Source organism: Nilaparvata lugens, chromosome 5, assembly GCF_014356525.2.
Source record: "Nilaparvata lugens isolate BPH chromosome 5, ASM1435652v1, whole genome shotgun sequence".
NCBI lineage: Eukaryota > Metazoa > Arthropoda > Insecta > Hemiptera > Delphacidae > Nilaparvata > Nilaparvata lugens.
Genome location: NC_052508.1, coordinates 15,286,299 through 15,300,856, shown reverse-complemented (window position 1 = coordinate 15,300,856; position 14,558 = coordinate 15,286,299). Strand labels below are relative to the sequence as shown.

The 14,558-nt window shown below is 39.1% G+C and overlaps 1 protein-coding gene across 1 annotated transcript; it reads right to left on the bottom strand.

The window, feature by feature from the left end:
- Positions 1-522: 522 nt before the first annotated feature.
- LOC120351247 (exonuclease 3'-5' domain-containing protein 2-like) lies at positions 523-14,138 on the bottom strand. Its single transcript, XM_039427732.1, has 5 exons — positions 13,971-14,138; positions 13,448-13,548; positions 8,473-8,647; positions 4,102-4,238; positions 523-1,097 (listed from the first exon to the last, which is right to left on the bottom strand). The coding sequence occupies exons 2-5, from the start codon at positions 13,475-13,477 to the stop codon at positions 924-926; spliced, it is 516 nt and encodes a 171-aa protein (XP_039283666.1). The 5' UTR covers positions 13,478-13,548; positions 13,971-14,138; the 3' UTR covers positions 523-923.
- Positions 14,139-14,558: the final 420 nt, after the last annotated feature.

The window sequence follows — 14,558 nt, the reverse complement described above, 5'->3', positions numbered from 1 at the left end:
AGAATCTTAAATATCCCGTTTGTAACCGCCTTCTAAATACCCCATAGTGTCCCCTGAATCTGTACCCTTTTTCACAGATTACGCGGTGCAGGCAGATATTTAAGATTCTTAAATATCCGTTTGTAACCGCCTCCTAAATACCCCATAATGTCCCCTGAATCTGTACCCATTTTCTCTCCATCTGTATGCACCGCGTAATCTGTGGTCTTATTATTGATAAAGCCTATTGCTTACATTTTGTAATGTTGTTTTATGGCCAATGAATTTCTTGATTATCGATTCATAAAAGAATGGCTGAGGAATTCTTAGAATTTGATCGCCAGGGAACAGAAGATCGATGTAGGATCGCCAGTACCATTCAAACCGAGCCCACAGGAAGACTTCCTGGTTGATTGACAAAGGGGCCCAGCCCCGAAAATTCTTGTTATATGTGAGTTTTTAAGTGTTTTTAATCCATCCATGTCATGTGTATCCTGTATATATATATATATATATATATATATATATATATATATATATATATATATATATATAACTCTAACATCAATCTAATAGTCTTAGTCAATCTAACTGTAGGTCTACAGTAGTTATCCCTATGTCTAGTGTAAAGTGTACAGTGTACTATGTGTACTATGTCTACAGTTAGATTGACTAAAACTCTGAAAAGTCATAGGTACCTACAAATTGGCATGTTTAATTTACTACCAGATAAAATGTTAAGCAGTTACCATTGAAAACGTTTTGTATTGCTGTTGATAAATGGCTCAAGTCTGAAGCTCTATACTGTTAATGAGTACCTGGATTATTTGAATGTGTATGTTGTGTAAATTTGATCGTTTGTATAGTCTACCTTTGTGATATTTTACTTATAAAGCCTATTGCTTACTTTTTTAATGTTGTTTTATGGCCAATGAATTTCTCGATTATTGATTCATAAAAAAGAATGGCTGGGGAATTCTTCGAATATTAATTTCGCGGGGGAACGGATCGCCAGGGAACGGAAGATCGATGTAGGATCGCCAGTACCATTCAACCCGAGCCCACACTTTTTTGTAGCTCCAGAACAATCGCTTGTACCAGGATAAATCTCGTTTCAACTGTGAAAAAAAGAGTTGTTAACGAATTTGAAGGCATAAATATACATGTGATTCAACTTTCAACAATAAAATAAGCGTTTATTGCTTGACTAATGAAGAATGGATTTACAACACAGTAACTTTGTTTATGTTTTTGAAGGGACGGATTCAAAGATCCAAAGGTTCAAAGAACCTCACACGTCAACCAAAGCTTATTGTGTGTCCCAAAGTATGTTAGTTAGGCAAACCAACTCCCGTGTCCTTTACAAGGTCCTGAAGTTTTTTCCCTATACCAACATCCCACTCCTCACCTGGTTGCTTGCAGCCAAACAGAGCACTTCTTCTAGCTCCAAGACTTTCGCAATCTAGTACAATATGCTTGCAGTCTCTCAGACTGATTACAAAGCCTACACATCTGGCTTTCATTTCTGAGTCCAATTGTGTGGAGATGTTTCCTGAAGTGGCCATGTCCAGTTATCAGGGCAATCACCTGCTTGACCTGACCTCTACCCAGACTCACCAGCCAGCTGGTGAAGCGGGCTTTGTCTGCTAGCAGCCTTTTGCCAAGTGCTTGACCAGGATGACCCTGCCATTGCTCGTGGTGTAAGTCCCTTGACCATTTACTTATTGTGTGGAAGGCAGTTGTTTTACTTATGCCACAGCCTGGCTCTGGGCCAAAGAATGGCATACTAGAACCCCGCTTAGCAAGCTCATCTGCACGCTCATTACCTCCTATGCTTACATGGCCAGGTACTCGACCAAGAAGCACAGAGTTGCAAGCCTGCTGAGTGTTTTGTGGCACTCCCACACCAATTTGGACTTGATTTCATTGGAGTCAAGAGCCTTGAGACCTGCCTGACAATCTGACAGGATTACTATATGCTTATTGCAATAGCACCTGGCAAAGCCTATGTTGGCACAAGCCATGATGCCCCAAATCTCTGCCGAAAGATGTACAGTGTTGTCCCAGACTTGCATAAACTTGTGTTCTAGGTGAATAACTGTACACCCCGTAGCCAGATTTCCCTTCAATGAGAGAACCATCTGTATCCAGACAAGGCTGCCTCTTTTGGGATAGGGTCCTTCCTCAGACTTCCACTCCTCTCTAGAGCAGATTTAACAGAGAAAGGTTTAGTAAAAACCAATTCCGTGCTCATGAAACATCTGACGTCATTCAAGCACAGGCTGCGAGCAACAGCTTTGGTGATGTGCAGTGGCCTGTTCCAGACAGGCCTTCTCTCCATTGGCCTGCAACTTTCAGTCGATAGGCTGATTTCCGTGCTTCTGCCATAATATAAATGTTCAATGGCAGTAAGCCAAGAGCAACTTCAAGAGTTGCTGACGGGCTGCTCCTGAAAGCTCCAGTGACTAGAAGTGTGCCCATCCTTTGTAGACTTGTGACACAGTAACTTGTTAATAGTTAATGAAATCAACACTTACCATTAGATTGTTGAAATATTGGAACAACTGGACGGACACTAAGGCGTCATCTGCGGCATATTGGATTTGCCTCTCTGAGAGACAGCCGGCTTCCCAGTTGCTGCACGCGATGCTCCGATCTTTATCCAGTTCTTTATCTACCAACAAATAAAAAATACAATTTTATTAGTTTCTTAATAGTGTCACAAGTTCGATTACAACAAAATTTTTTAAAATGACTCAGATGGTAAATCAGTGTAATTTAGATGTAGTTGTTAGCTATGGTTTTTTCATTCTGTAATTTGATTATTGTTTTTGAAGAGACGTATCCAAGGATCCAAAGGTTCAAGGAACTCCCCACGTCAACCGAAGCTTATTGTGTTCCCAAGTAGTATGTTAGACAAAAATACCTGTGTTCTTTTCAAGACCAGGATGGAGTTTTTCCCTATACCAACATCCCACTCCTCACCTGGTTGCTTGCAGCCAAACAGAGCACTTCTTCTAGCTCCAAGACTTCGCAATCTAGTACAATATGCTTGGCAGTCTCTCAGACTGATTACAAAGCCTACACATCTGGCTTTCATTTCTGAGTCCAATTGTGTGGAGATGTTTCCTGAAGTGGCCATGTCCAGTTATCAGGGCAATCACCTGCTTGACCTGACCTCTACCCAGACTCACCAGCCAGCTGGTGAAGCGAGGGCTTGCGTCTGCTAGCAGCCTTTTGCCAAGTGCTTGACCAGGATGACCCTGCCATTGCTCGTGGTGTAAGTCCCTTGACCATTTACTTATTGTGTGGAAGGCAGTTGTTTTACTTATGCCACAGCCTGGCTCGGGCCAAAGAATGGCATACTAGAACCCCGCTTAGCAAGCTCATCTGCACGCTCATTACCTCCTATGCTTACATGGCCAGGTACTCTACCAAGATGCACAGAGTTGCAAGCCTGCTGAGTGTTTTGTGGCACTCGCACACCAATTGGACTTGATTGATTTCATTGGAGTCAAGAGCCTTGAGAGCTGCCTGACAATCTGACAGGATTACTATATGCTTATTGCAATAGCACCTGGCAAAGCCTATGTTGGCACAAGCCATGATGCCCCAAATCTCTGCCAGAAAGATGGTACAGTGTTGTCCCAGACTTGCATAAACTTGTGTTCTAGGTGAATAACTGTACACCCCGTAGCCAGATTTCCCTTCAATGAGAGAACCATCTGTATACCAGACAAGGCTGCCTCTTTTGGGATAGGGTCCTTCCTCAGACTTCCACTCCTCTCTAGAGCAGAATTTAACAGAGAAAGGTTTAGTAAAAACCAATTCCGTGCTCATGACATCTGACGTCATTTCAAGCACAGGCTGTGAGCAACAGCTTTGGTGATTGTGCAGTGGCCTGTTCCAGACAGGCCTTCTCTCCATTGGCCTGCAACTTTCAGTCGATAGGCTGATTTCCGTGCTTCTGCCATGATAAAAATGTTAAATGGCAGTAGCCAAGAGCAACTTCAAGAGTTGCTGACGGGCTGCTCCTGAAAGCTCCAGTGACTAGAAGTAAGCCCATCCTTTGTAGACTTGTGACACAGTAACTTGTTAATAGTTAATGAAATCAACACTTACCATTAGATTGTTGAAATATTGGAACAACTGGACGGACACTAAGGCGTCATCTGCGGCATATTGGATTTGCCTCTCTGAGAGACAGCCGGCTTCCCAGTTGCTGCACGCGATGCTCCGATCTTTATCCAGTTCTTTATCTACCAACAAATAAAAAATACAATTTTATTTGTTTCTTAATAGTGTGTCACAGTTCGATTACAACAAGAATTTTTTAAAATGACTCAGATGGTAAATCATGTTTAATTTAGATGTAGTTGTGAGCTATGATTTTTCATTTCTGTAATTTGATTATTGTTTTTAAAGGGACGTATCCAAGGATCCAAAGGTTCAAGGAACTCCACACGTCAACCGAAGCTTATTGTGTTCCCAAGTAGTATGTTAGACAAAAATACCTGTGTTCTTTTCAAGAACCAGGATGGAGTTTTTCCCTATACTAACATCCCATTCATCACACGGTTGCTTGTTGCAATCCAGTGTGATATGCTTGGCAGTCTCTTCAGACTGATTAGTCCTCGTGACCAACGTGTGAGTTCTACTCCTGGCCTTCTTTGTAGGTCCTTCCGCCGAGGAAGAGGCGGCCAAATTGCCTCTAGGGCGCCTGGCCACCCATGACTCAGCTTCTTGATCCACATTTGTGCCTGGTTTTTCATTCATCACTGGTCTCTTGGGTTTTTTCTTTTCGCCCTTCCGAAACTTCGTAGGGTCAAAAGCCTCATCTCTCCCAAGAAGTTTTGCCTAAATGGCCGCCCTTCTTTGAGCAGTGGTGAGTTTTGGCCTCTCCACCCAAAAAACTCGTGAACTACGTGAGTTCCACTCCTGGCCTTTTTGTAGGTCCTTCTGCTGAGAGAGTGCACGCCAAACTGCCTCTAGGGCGCCCGGCCACCCTCGTCTCAGCCTCTTGACCCACATTTGTGCCTGGAGTTTCACCCATCTCTGGTCTCTCGGTTTTTCTTTTTGCCCCTCCGAAGCTGCCTTGATGGGGCAGATCCCGTGGGTTTGAAGGCAAGGCAACTTCTGGAGTTGCCTTGAGGTCCATTTTAGTTGCCTCCCACGACAAGCATGGATACTGTGGGTTAATTCTGATTTTCAACACATTCTTGAGTACAATGTCGACTCAAAGCTCCTCCAACCCACAGAGGGCAATTTGATTATGATTCAATGTATGAATATAATAAAATATTTTTTTTAATGTCGTTTTATAATTGTTTTTAAATGATTTAGTTATTCAAACTTCCAAGTTATTTCAAATATCAAATCATTGACGAGCTGCTCTTTAAATTTTTAAGTGCCGTTTGCATAGTGCCAGTTTAACTGGATTCCATTGAGCTTAGACAGGACAAAATTACTCTGGATTCTCTAGATTAATATCCTATTTTATGATTTGTTTTTCAATTTCATTGTTCTAAATTGCACGATAGGAGAGGCTGTTGTTAATTATTTTCAAAAAAGAGTACTTTGAACTTTTGTTTTTCAAAAATGAAAGTGCTCTACAGTGAGGCTCACTTTATAACATTGGAGAAAGATAGAAGAAAAGCGTCGCCAATTATCTGCCATGCCACTGCCTTCCATAAAGGATAGCTGATATCGGTATATCTGATGTAATATTAACTGTTCATTCTTGTTTTAAAATTATCAATTCTATTACATTCAACGGCGTCGGGGAACCCATCGCCCAGTTGCTTCATGCAACTGTAGACACCCACTCCGGAGCCTTCTTCCCAAATCCCTTCTTCTCTTCCTTTTGCTCCGGAGACCTTTCATCCTAGGGCGGCTGTTTTTCCATTGACTTTGCTTTTGAGCCGCCCTCTCCTATGTGCTATGTGCGTGACTTGTCGGATGGTGGGGGGGGGGGCGCACCGCGTTTTACCCACCATCCAAAGAGTCACGCACAAACTTTCTTTCATATCTGTCTTCCTTGACAAACTCTTCGTTTTCCAAATTTTCTCTAAAAACTGCTGCCTTGCAGAAGGGTTCAGTGGAACACCAAGGAAGGAGTGGCCGTAGTCGAGTGGATTAGATGCTGGCTTTGTAATCCAAAGGCCCGGGTTCGAATCCCAGCCTGGGCAAGATATTTTTCTCGGGCCACTCCCGTGTTTCGGATGGACACGTTAAGCCGTCGGTCCCGGCTGCCTAAAAAGCTGTCGTTAGGTCATGTCAGAGGCCCTGAAATTGATCAGTTGCGACCTGAAAACTCTGACCCCAGACCTGAGCCAGCCAGGTCACACGATATTATTATTTATGCTGGGAAAGAATGGCTTTCGCAAGAAGAGACCCATTAAAGATAAGCAAGGTATGTTACTTTCATCACAAGTGGAACAAATGAAAAGATGGGAGGAGCACTTTGAAGAAGTATTAAACAGAGGAAATGCAGGTGCGGAGCAGGGTTTTGCTCAAAATGAAAATATAGCTCTTGAGATAAGTGTAGATCCTCCAACAAGGAATCAGATCATTGAAGCAATTAGGACATTGAAAGCTGGAAAAGCAGCTGGAATTGACAATCTCCCACCAGAAGTGTTCAAACTAGACCCAGAACTGACAGCAGAGATTTTGGAACCCCTTTTGAAGATGATTTGGGTAGAGGAAGTAATACCCGAGCAGTGGAAAAAGGTATAATTGTGAAAATTCCAAAAAAGGGGGACATCACAAAATGTGACAACTGGAGAGGCATTACCCTGCTGTCTATTGTGAGCAAGGTGCTGGCCAGAATAATCCTTGGTAGAATAAAACCTTCAATTGAACTACAACTGAGAAAAGAACAGGCTGGATTTAGAGAAAACCGTAGCTGCATTGATCTCATTAACACTCTGAGAATCATCATTGAACAGAGTGCAGAATGGCAGAGCCCCCTATATTTAGCGTTTATCGACTTTGAGAAAGCTTTTGATTCCATTGACAGAGAATGCATGTGGAGGATTTTGGAAATATATGGCATTCCACCAAATATCTTGAATCTAATTAAGGGCTTATATGATGGTTACAAATGTCAAATAATTCATGATGGTGTGTTATCAACCCAATTGATGTAACATCTGGTGTAAAGCAGGGCTGCATTCTGTCACCTATCCTCTTTGTTACTGTGCTAGACATGGTTATGAAAACATCACTGAACAGAAGGAAAAGAGGTATTCAATGGGGGATGCAAAACAGACTTGAAGACTTGGATTTTGCAGATGACCTTTGTCTTCTGGCACAAAGACACAGTGACATGAGAGAAAAGCTGCTGGCACTGAGTGAGGTTGCTAAAAATGTAGGCCTGAAGATTAATGAGGCAAAAACGAAGGAGATGGTGGTCAATGTTCATGGAGGGGAAAGTTTTGAAATACATGGGAGGAGAATAGAGAGGGTGGACTCATTTGTTTATTTAGGCAGCATGGTAAATCCTGAGGGAGGTGCCGAGGATGATGTCAAAACTCGCATTAGAAAAGCAAATGGGGTCTTTTCACAGCTGTATACAGTATGGAGGAACAATAAAATCTCGAAACAGACGAAGCTACGAATTTTCAATTCAAATGTGAAGTCTGTCCTCCTCTACGGTTGCGAGACATGGAAGGTAACAGCTGAAATCCGTAAAAGACTCCAAGTCTTCATCAATCGGTGTCTGCGAAAGATTGAGTGCGTGTGGTGGCCAGATATGATTTAAAATGAAGAGCTCTGGCACAATACAGGACAGATGCCCAGAGACATTGAGATCAGGAAGAGGAAATAGAGGTGGATAGGCCATACTTTGAGGAAAAGAGATGGAGCAATAGAAAAGGATGCTTTGCAGTGGGGAATCCTCAGGGGAGAAGAAAAAAAGGAAGGCCAAGGATTTCATGGAGGCGAACAGTGGAGAAAGAGCTTGGCAAGGTGGGAAAGACATGGCGGGAGGTGAGAAGGATGGCAGATAATAGAGAGGGATGGCGGCTATTCGTGGATGCCCTATGCTCCAACTGGAGTTATAGGAATTAAGTCAAGTAAGCCAATTCTATTACATTCAAGAAAATATATTTTCAATGATTAAATAATAAATTTTCATTATTGAGATGGAATATTTTGTTAAGTAATAATATTTTTATATTGTTAAAAAACGATCTGGCAACTTTGCAGACCTAGAAGAGGACAGCACTATCTGCTTTGTGAATGATAGACAAGGATTGACACCAATGTTAATCGAATACTGCCATTATAACGTGGACCTCACTATAGTGATTATATTCAAGAAAAGCAATAATGATTGATGCCGCATCTACATTTTGGCCCAGTCTGTTTACCGAATGAAGACAAATGAAGGCCATTGAAGGCCAGCGCTAGCAAACCACCAATTTACACACTAGCGCTGGTCGACATTGGCCTTCATTGGGTAAATAAGTGGATGCGGCATAAAATACTCACTCAAATAGAGATTGGACATCTTTCCGAGGCCCGCAGGCACCGATCCGACAGCCTGGGCCATGTACCTCAAGTCCAGCACTCCATTGCAACGTACGCCGTAGTCTCGCAACAGTCTGCTCGCATCACTGTTAACTGCCACGCCAGTCTTTATTATCGATCTATCAGACAGCAGTGCCTACAAAAGAGCAGCAAAATGTCAGACATAAATCCTTGCAGGGGATGTTTCAAATATCTATAGTGATGTCCACGTTATAATGGCAGAGAATCGACAACCCTGCTCTCCTATCTTTCGCCATTGCCATTATAACGAGGACCTCACTATTGAAGAGAATCTAGGGTAGGAGATATAGTATATCTACTCGCTGAACCATATTATGGTAATTAGCGTAATTATGTAGTAAACTTTGACTCAAATTCTGCATAAAAAATACATAGTCCGGGCGCAAATGTCATTCCGTGGTCATTTTTGAGTAACAGCCGTGGAAGATGTCTCAATTTCTTCGTTAGGTCTAGCATAATAAGGATCGTGATGATGATAAGTCGAAATCACAGGCAAACACCTCGGAAACAAGATGGCCGCCAAAATTTTCAGGGTTTTGCTATATCGCTTGTATTTCAATAACCGTTCAAGATATTGAACCGTTTTTTCAGACTAAAATATTTTTAAAATCTTCCTCTACAATTTTTATTCTATGAAATGTTCCTCTAAAACGCATATTTTTTTTAGTTATAACCTTAAAAAGCCCAAAAAACGTTTTTTCTATTTTTTTTCAAATTTCATTTCATTATCACTTCTTTTATTAAATCTATGAAATTTTAAATCTATGACATTTAGAGCGTTTTTTCAACTTTGGAACGATATATTTTCATGCGCTGTACGTCAAAAAATGAGTTCTCCAGCGCCCTCCAAAGAAAAACCTGCATGATTTCTGGTGCGTTTTTCCATACGCATGAGGTAACAAGCTAGAACTATAAAATCGATTTTTTCATGACTAATTTAAGATAGAGACTTGCAAATGGTCTCAATCTCTTCGTTACAACAAGATGAACAAGAATATTGATGATGGAAACAACGAAAATTTTTGACATCATTGAAAAATACAAGATGGCGGTCATTATTGACAGAAATTTTTATATCGCTTGTTATTCAGTTATTGTGAGAGATATCGCATTGGTTTTACCTCCAAAGTGTTTAGAATAATCCAAACAATGATGTTCGATTACGGTACTAATTTTATTGTGATAATGCTTTTCTTATGAATTACAATAAAACAGCATGGAACCCAAGTCCTTTCATTTACACTGGTTGAAAAATTTTACTTACAGAGTGGGAGAAAAGTTTGAGAACTGCTTAATATCTCATACTCAAAGGTAATTTGACGGTGGGTGTGATTGGGGTTCCTACTAAAATTGAAAATACTACTCTACTATGACTTCGAAATCTGGTCTGCCATATTGAATGCAACTTTGTTTTTTTAAATGAAGGTGGTCATGCAATACATGATTTCAATAGGAAATTTTAAAAAGTCTTCCAAAGGGTTCGAGATTCCGTGAAATTGCCTTAAAATTCGTATTGAAACCATGTATGGGATGACCACCTTCCTTCTTAAAAAAACAAATTTGGATTCAAAATGGCGTATCGAAGATGTCGGACCAGATTTTTGAAGTCATAGTGAAGTAGTATTTTCAATTTTAGTAGGAACCCCAATCACACCCACCATCAAATTACCTTTGTGTATGAGATATTAAGGCGTTCTTGGACTTTTCACCCACTCTGTAATATATTATTTGATGAAATTCAAGTTCAAACATAATGAAAACACTTCCTTCAAAAAGTATTTATAATTATACGTTTCGAGGGAAAAAATTAAGAACAAAAAAAAGTGGAAAATTCGGGAATCGATCCGAGAACACTCGCGCCGAAGCCGAGCACTAGAGCGCGGCTGCGGTAGTATGATGTCTTGTACTAACGCTATAAGTTCCTCACTTATAAACAAACAAATTTTACAACAATGTAAGCAATGCTCGTTGTATAAAAAATGTCATGTCCCATAATGAAATTTGAACATAAATTATGAAAAATCTAGAAGGAAAATTGAAATTCGGGCTTCCAGGTGCACGAGATTGATATCTTTAGAATCTATGTGCAAAATTTGGAGATCTAAATCCATCCCGGTTTTCCGGTATGCAATCCACAAGTTGACATGTTTTGATGCGAACAAACACAACCCTACTCTCTCTTATTATATAGATAACTCTTTTAAAAATTCAACTGATAAGATTCAAATACCATACTCTCTGCTCTTGTTCAAAAAGGATCACAGAAAGAGGCCATACTGCAAGCTGCGAACAAACTTTATGCCTCCTACCTTAATGACATAAGAAGTGAATTTGAAAATGAATGTCTGCACTTCAAAATGTATGGGAAACAGGAAGAACTTGGTGGAATACATGACGTGTTTAAATAAATTATAGAACATGAATTGAAGTTTACTTTCTCAAATCTTGAAGTAGCTGTTAGAATATATTTCCAAGCAGAGCAGTCACCAACTACTCTGGAGATGATTTTCCGCTTTGAATCGTCTGAAGAATTTAAGAGACCTACAATCTTGTGTTTGAAAGACGTGATCTTGTTATATCTCCTGTTATCACTTCATAAGATATAAGTAGGCCTATCATAGATTATTTGCTTTTACATTATAGTAATGAGGGGGGCTCCAGTAGAACATTTACCCAGGGCGCCATTCTTCTAAGCCCGGGGCTGCTCTATGCTTCTATCCTACCTTCGCCACTCCAAAATGTTTCTGACACATTTGAGAACATGGACTATTTTTAAAACTCCCAGTTACCTTCTCTGATATACTCTAACTTTGCCGCCCACTATGATTATCTTTTTAAATTTATTTTTTGTTTTGACCCCATGTGAGAAGAAAACCCCATGTAGATACAGTACTTATTCTAATGAACTTGGGACATGGCGTAGAGCACAAAGGTCGAATTAGTGAGCAATAGCCGTCAATTGAAGCCAATTGAAGGAGAGCGATCCTGCCTTCAAAAACCCATTCACAATCCAGTCCTATGACCCGGACATCTTTACATTTTCTGAAAAATGAATTGAATTTCATTATAAAAATGAAATATTAATTAATATAAGTATAAAATGGCATATTAATCGATGACTGATAAGTATGTAGTATATTAGTCTTTACACTTATATTGGATTAGACAGATCATCACATATAGGAAGAGAAAAACAAAATAAAAAAAATAGTTACAATTGGGGCCGGTTTCCGAGCTCGGGATCTATAAGTTCTGGACTTACAGAGTCCAGGACTTAAATAAGCTCTCGGGTCTAAATTGACTTTATGAGTCACAATTTTATCTTCTAAACTCCGGAGTCTATCAAGTTCTCGACTTATTTGAGTCCAGGACTTTAACGCTGTAAACGTGAGGGAAATTCACAATATTTTGCTGTTGTATTGTTGGCATTATAGCAAAACGGAAACAAATGATTGCAGCGGGACAATTCAAATGAGCATGCTCTCCCAACTATTTTGTAAAAATACGTTCCGATTTCTTTGTGGGCCTATTCAAAGCAAAACCTTTCTTGTGAATTTCCCTCACGTTTACAGCGTTAAAGTCCTGGACTCAAATAAGTCGAGAACTTGATAGACTCTGGAGTTTAGAAGATAAAATCGTGACTCAGAAAGTCAATTTAGACCCGAGAGATTATTTTAGTCCTGGACTCTGTGTAAGTCCAGAACTTATAAATCCCGAGCTCGGAAACCGGCACTTAAAATCACGATGTTTTAAGTCCTGGACTTAACGATTTTTGATAAATCCTTGACTCGGAAAGAGGCGAGAATCTAATTCAAGTCCTGGACTTATAAGCCCTTCACTCAGAAAGCAAAATTATAAACTTCAGGGTCTAACGTGATCTCTAAACTCCAGAGTCTATTTAAGTCCTTGACTACGTTAACGCTCTGACTCGGAAAACCAATTTTCTGACTCCAGAGTTCAAAGCCAGTTAAAGTCTAGAACTTAGGTAAATTCCGATTTCAGAAACCGGCTCTCATACTTCAGAATTAAAGATGATGGTCACTTGATCCATTCCGAGCTACATTGTTTACATGTATTATACACTATGTATTACCGAGCACGTCGTGTAAAATACACCAAAAAAGTGTGATATACTTCACACAACAAAATTAACTTTTTAAGAAAAAATTTTGTCATAATGTGAATAGAATAATGAACTTCTTTATTTGTGACGATGTTTGGACAAATATGTTCATTCTACCAGAGTTCCGTACCACTTTTGGTATAGTGAGGTCCACGTTATAATGGCAGTGGATAAAGATAGAAGAATAGCGATGCCGATTCTATTCACCAATTAATTATATTTCTACACTGTTAAAAACATAATTGGCATCGTTGTGGACCTAGAAAAGGATAGTACCACCGGCTTTGTCGAATGATAGACAAGGATAGCAAAACCAAAGTTGATCAAATACTGTCATTATAACGTGGACCTCACTATAAGCTTTAAAATTTAGAGTATTGGATATGATATGAAGCATGTATTGGGTCAAAACATAATATGCTACCATTTAAATATAATATGCATGATATTCAATACTCTCAATCTTAAAGCTATCCATTATGTCTGCACTTTACTGAAAGAGGGTAATCAATTCTTTCTAGTTTTTGTAATTTTAGGTGAAGTTTCTGTACGCTAAAACTTAATATTAGTTACAAAGGGTGATTTTAATTAATGAATTCATCTAGTATTAAATTTTAATAGTCATATGTAATTTTAGCTATGTTTCTTTAATTCATATTAAATGAATTAGGATCTAGGTAATTTTAATTGATCAATTTAATATCACGAAAGTTACGGAACAGTTATTACAATGATGCATGATTGAAAATAAAAACAACCAACTGAGTCTTCTAATATTATTTAAAAACTCACTTTCTCAACTCCAAAACTGCATTGTGACATTCATTAGCAGTGTGGATGATGTTCGGACCATTTCTTCTCCACTTCAACCGGCGCAATAAGAATTTTATAAACTTTGACAAACAAATAATTACAAGAACTATGATTACTACTTTAACTGCTGTTTCAGCAGTTATATCATTTTCTATTTCAGGATTTTGCTTATTGAGCCAACTCTTAAAATACTTTAGCATGTTACTAGGAAATTTATCATTATTTTGATTTTGCCTACTAGGAAATAGTTTATTGAGCAAACTATTAAAAAACTCTAGCAAACTAGAAAATTGATAATAATTTACTATTTTAGTATTTTGCTTACTAGGAAATAGTATATTGAGCAAACTACTAAAAAAGTTTTGCATACTAGGAAATTGATGTCCAAATTAAAAGACGAAACGTTCAATACATTATTTGAATAATGAGAAGTAACGCAACCAACGCTGCTAGGATTTTTAATAACAAAACATGCTTAAAAACTTGTAGAAGCTTTACTAACGATAAATTATTATCGATAAAAAAGTGAATTTTATGAATTGTACTAAAAATTTAGAAGAACAACACAAAATAGGCTATTATGAAATATGAAACTTTTCCTTTAAAATTTACACTTTAAACTTAACCTACATTTGATCAACCACGACGTCCACATCCACACGCTAAACAAAAGACAACAAAACAAGGTACCACGTGTCACTGCCGGGACGATGATAAACTGGGCTAATGCCAAAAATGCACGCCGTCAAACTGGCTACTTTTAAATCATGCCTAAGTTCTGATGTGATTATAGTGAGGTCCACGTTAAAATGGTAGTGGATAAAGATAGAAGAATAGCGATGCCGATTCTCTGCATTAATTAATTTTATTTCTACACCGTCAAAAACATAATTGGCATGGTTGTGGACCTAGAAAAGGACAGTACCACTGGCTTTGTCGAATGATAGACAAAGACAAGGTTAGCAAAACCAAATTTGATCAAATACTGTCATTATAACGTGGACCTCACTATAGTGTATCATACATGGGTGTTTTACATACAGATACATGCTGAGATTATGAAGACAAAGTACTCTTCATATTTGCTGAA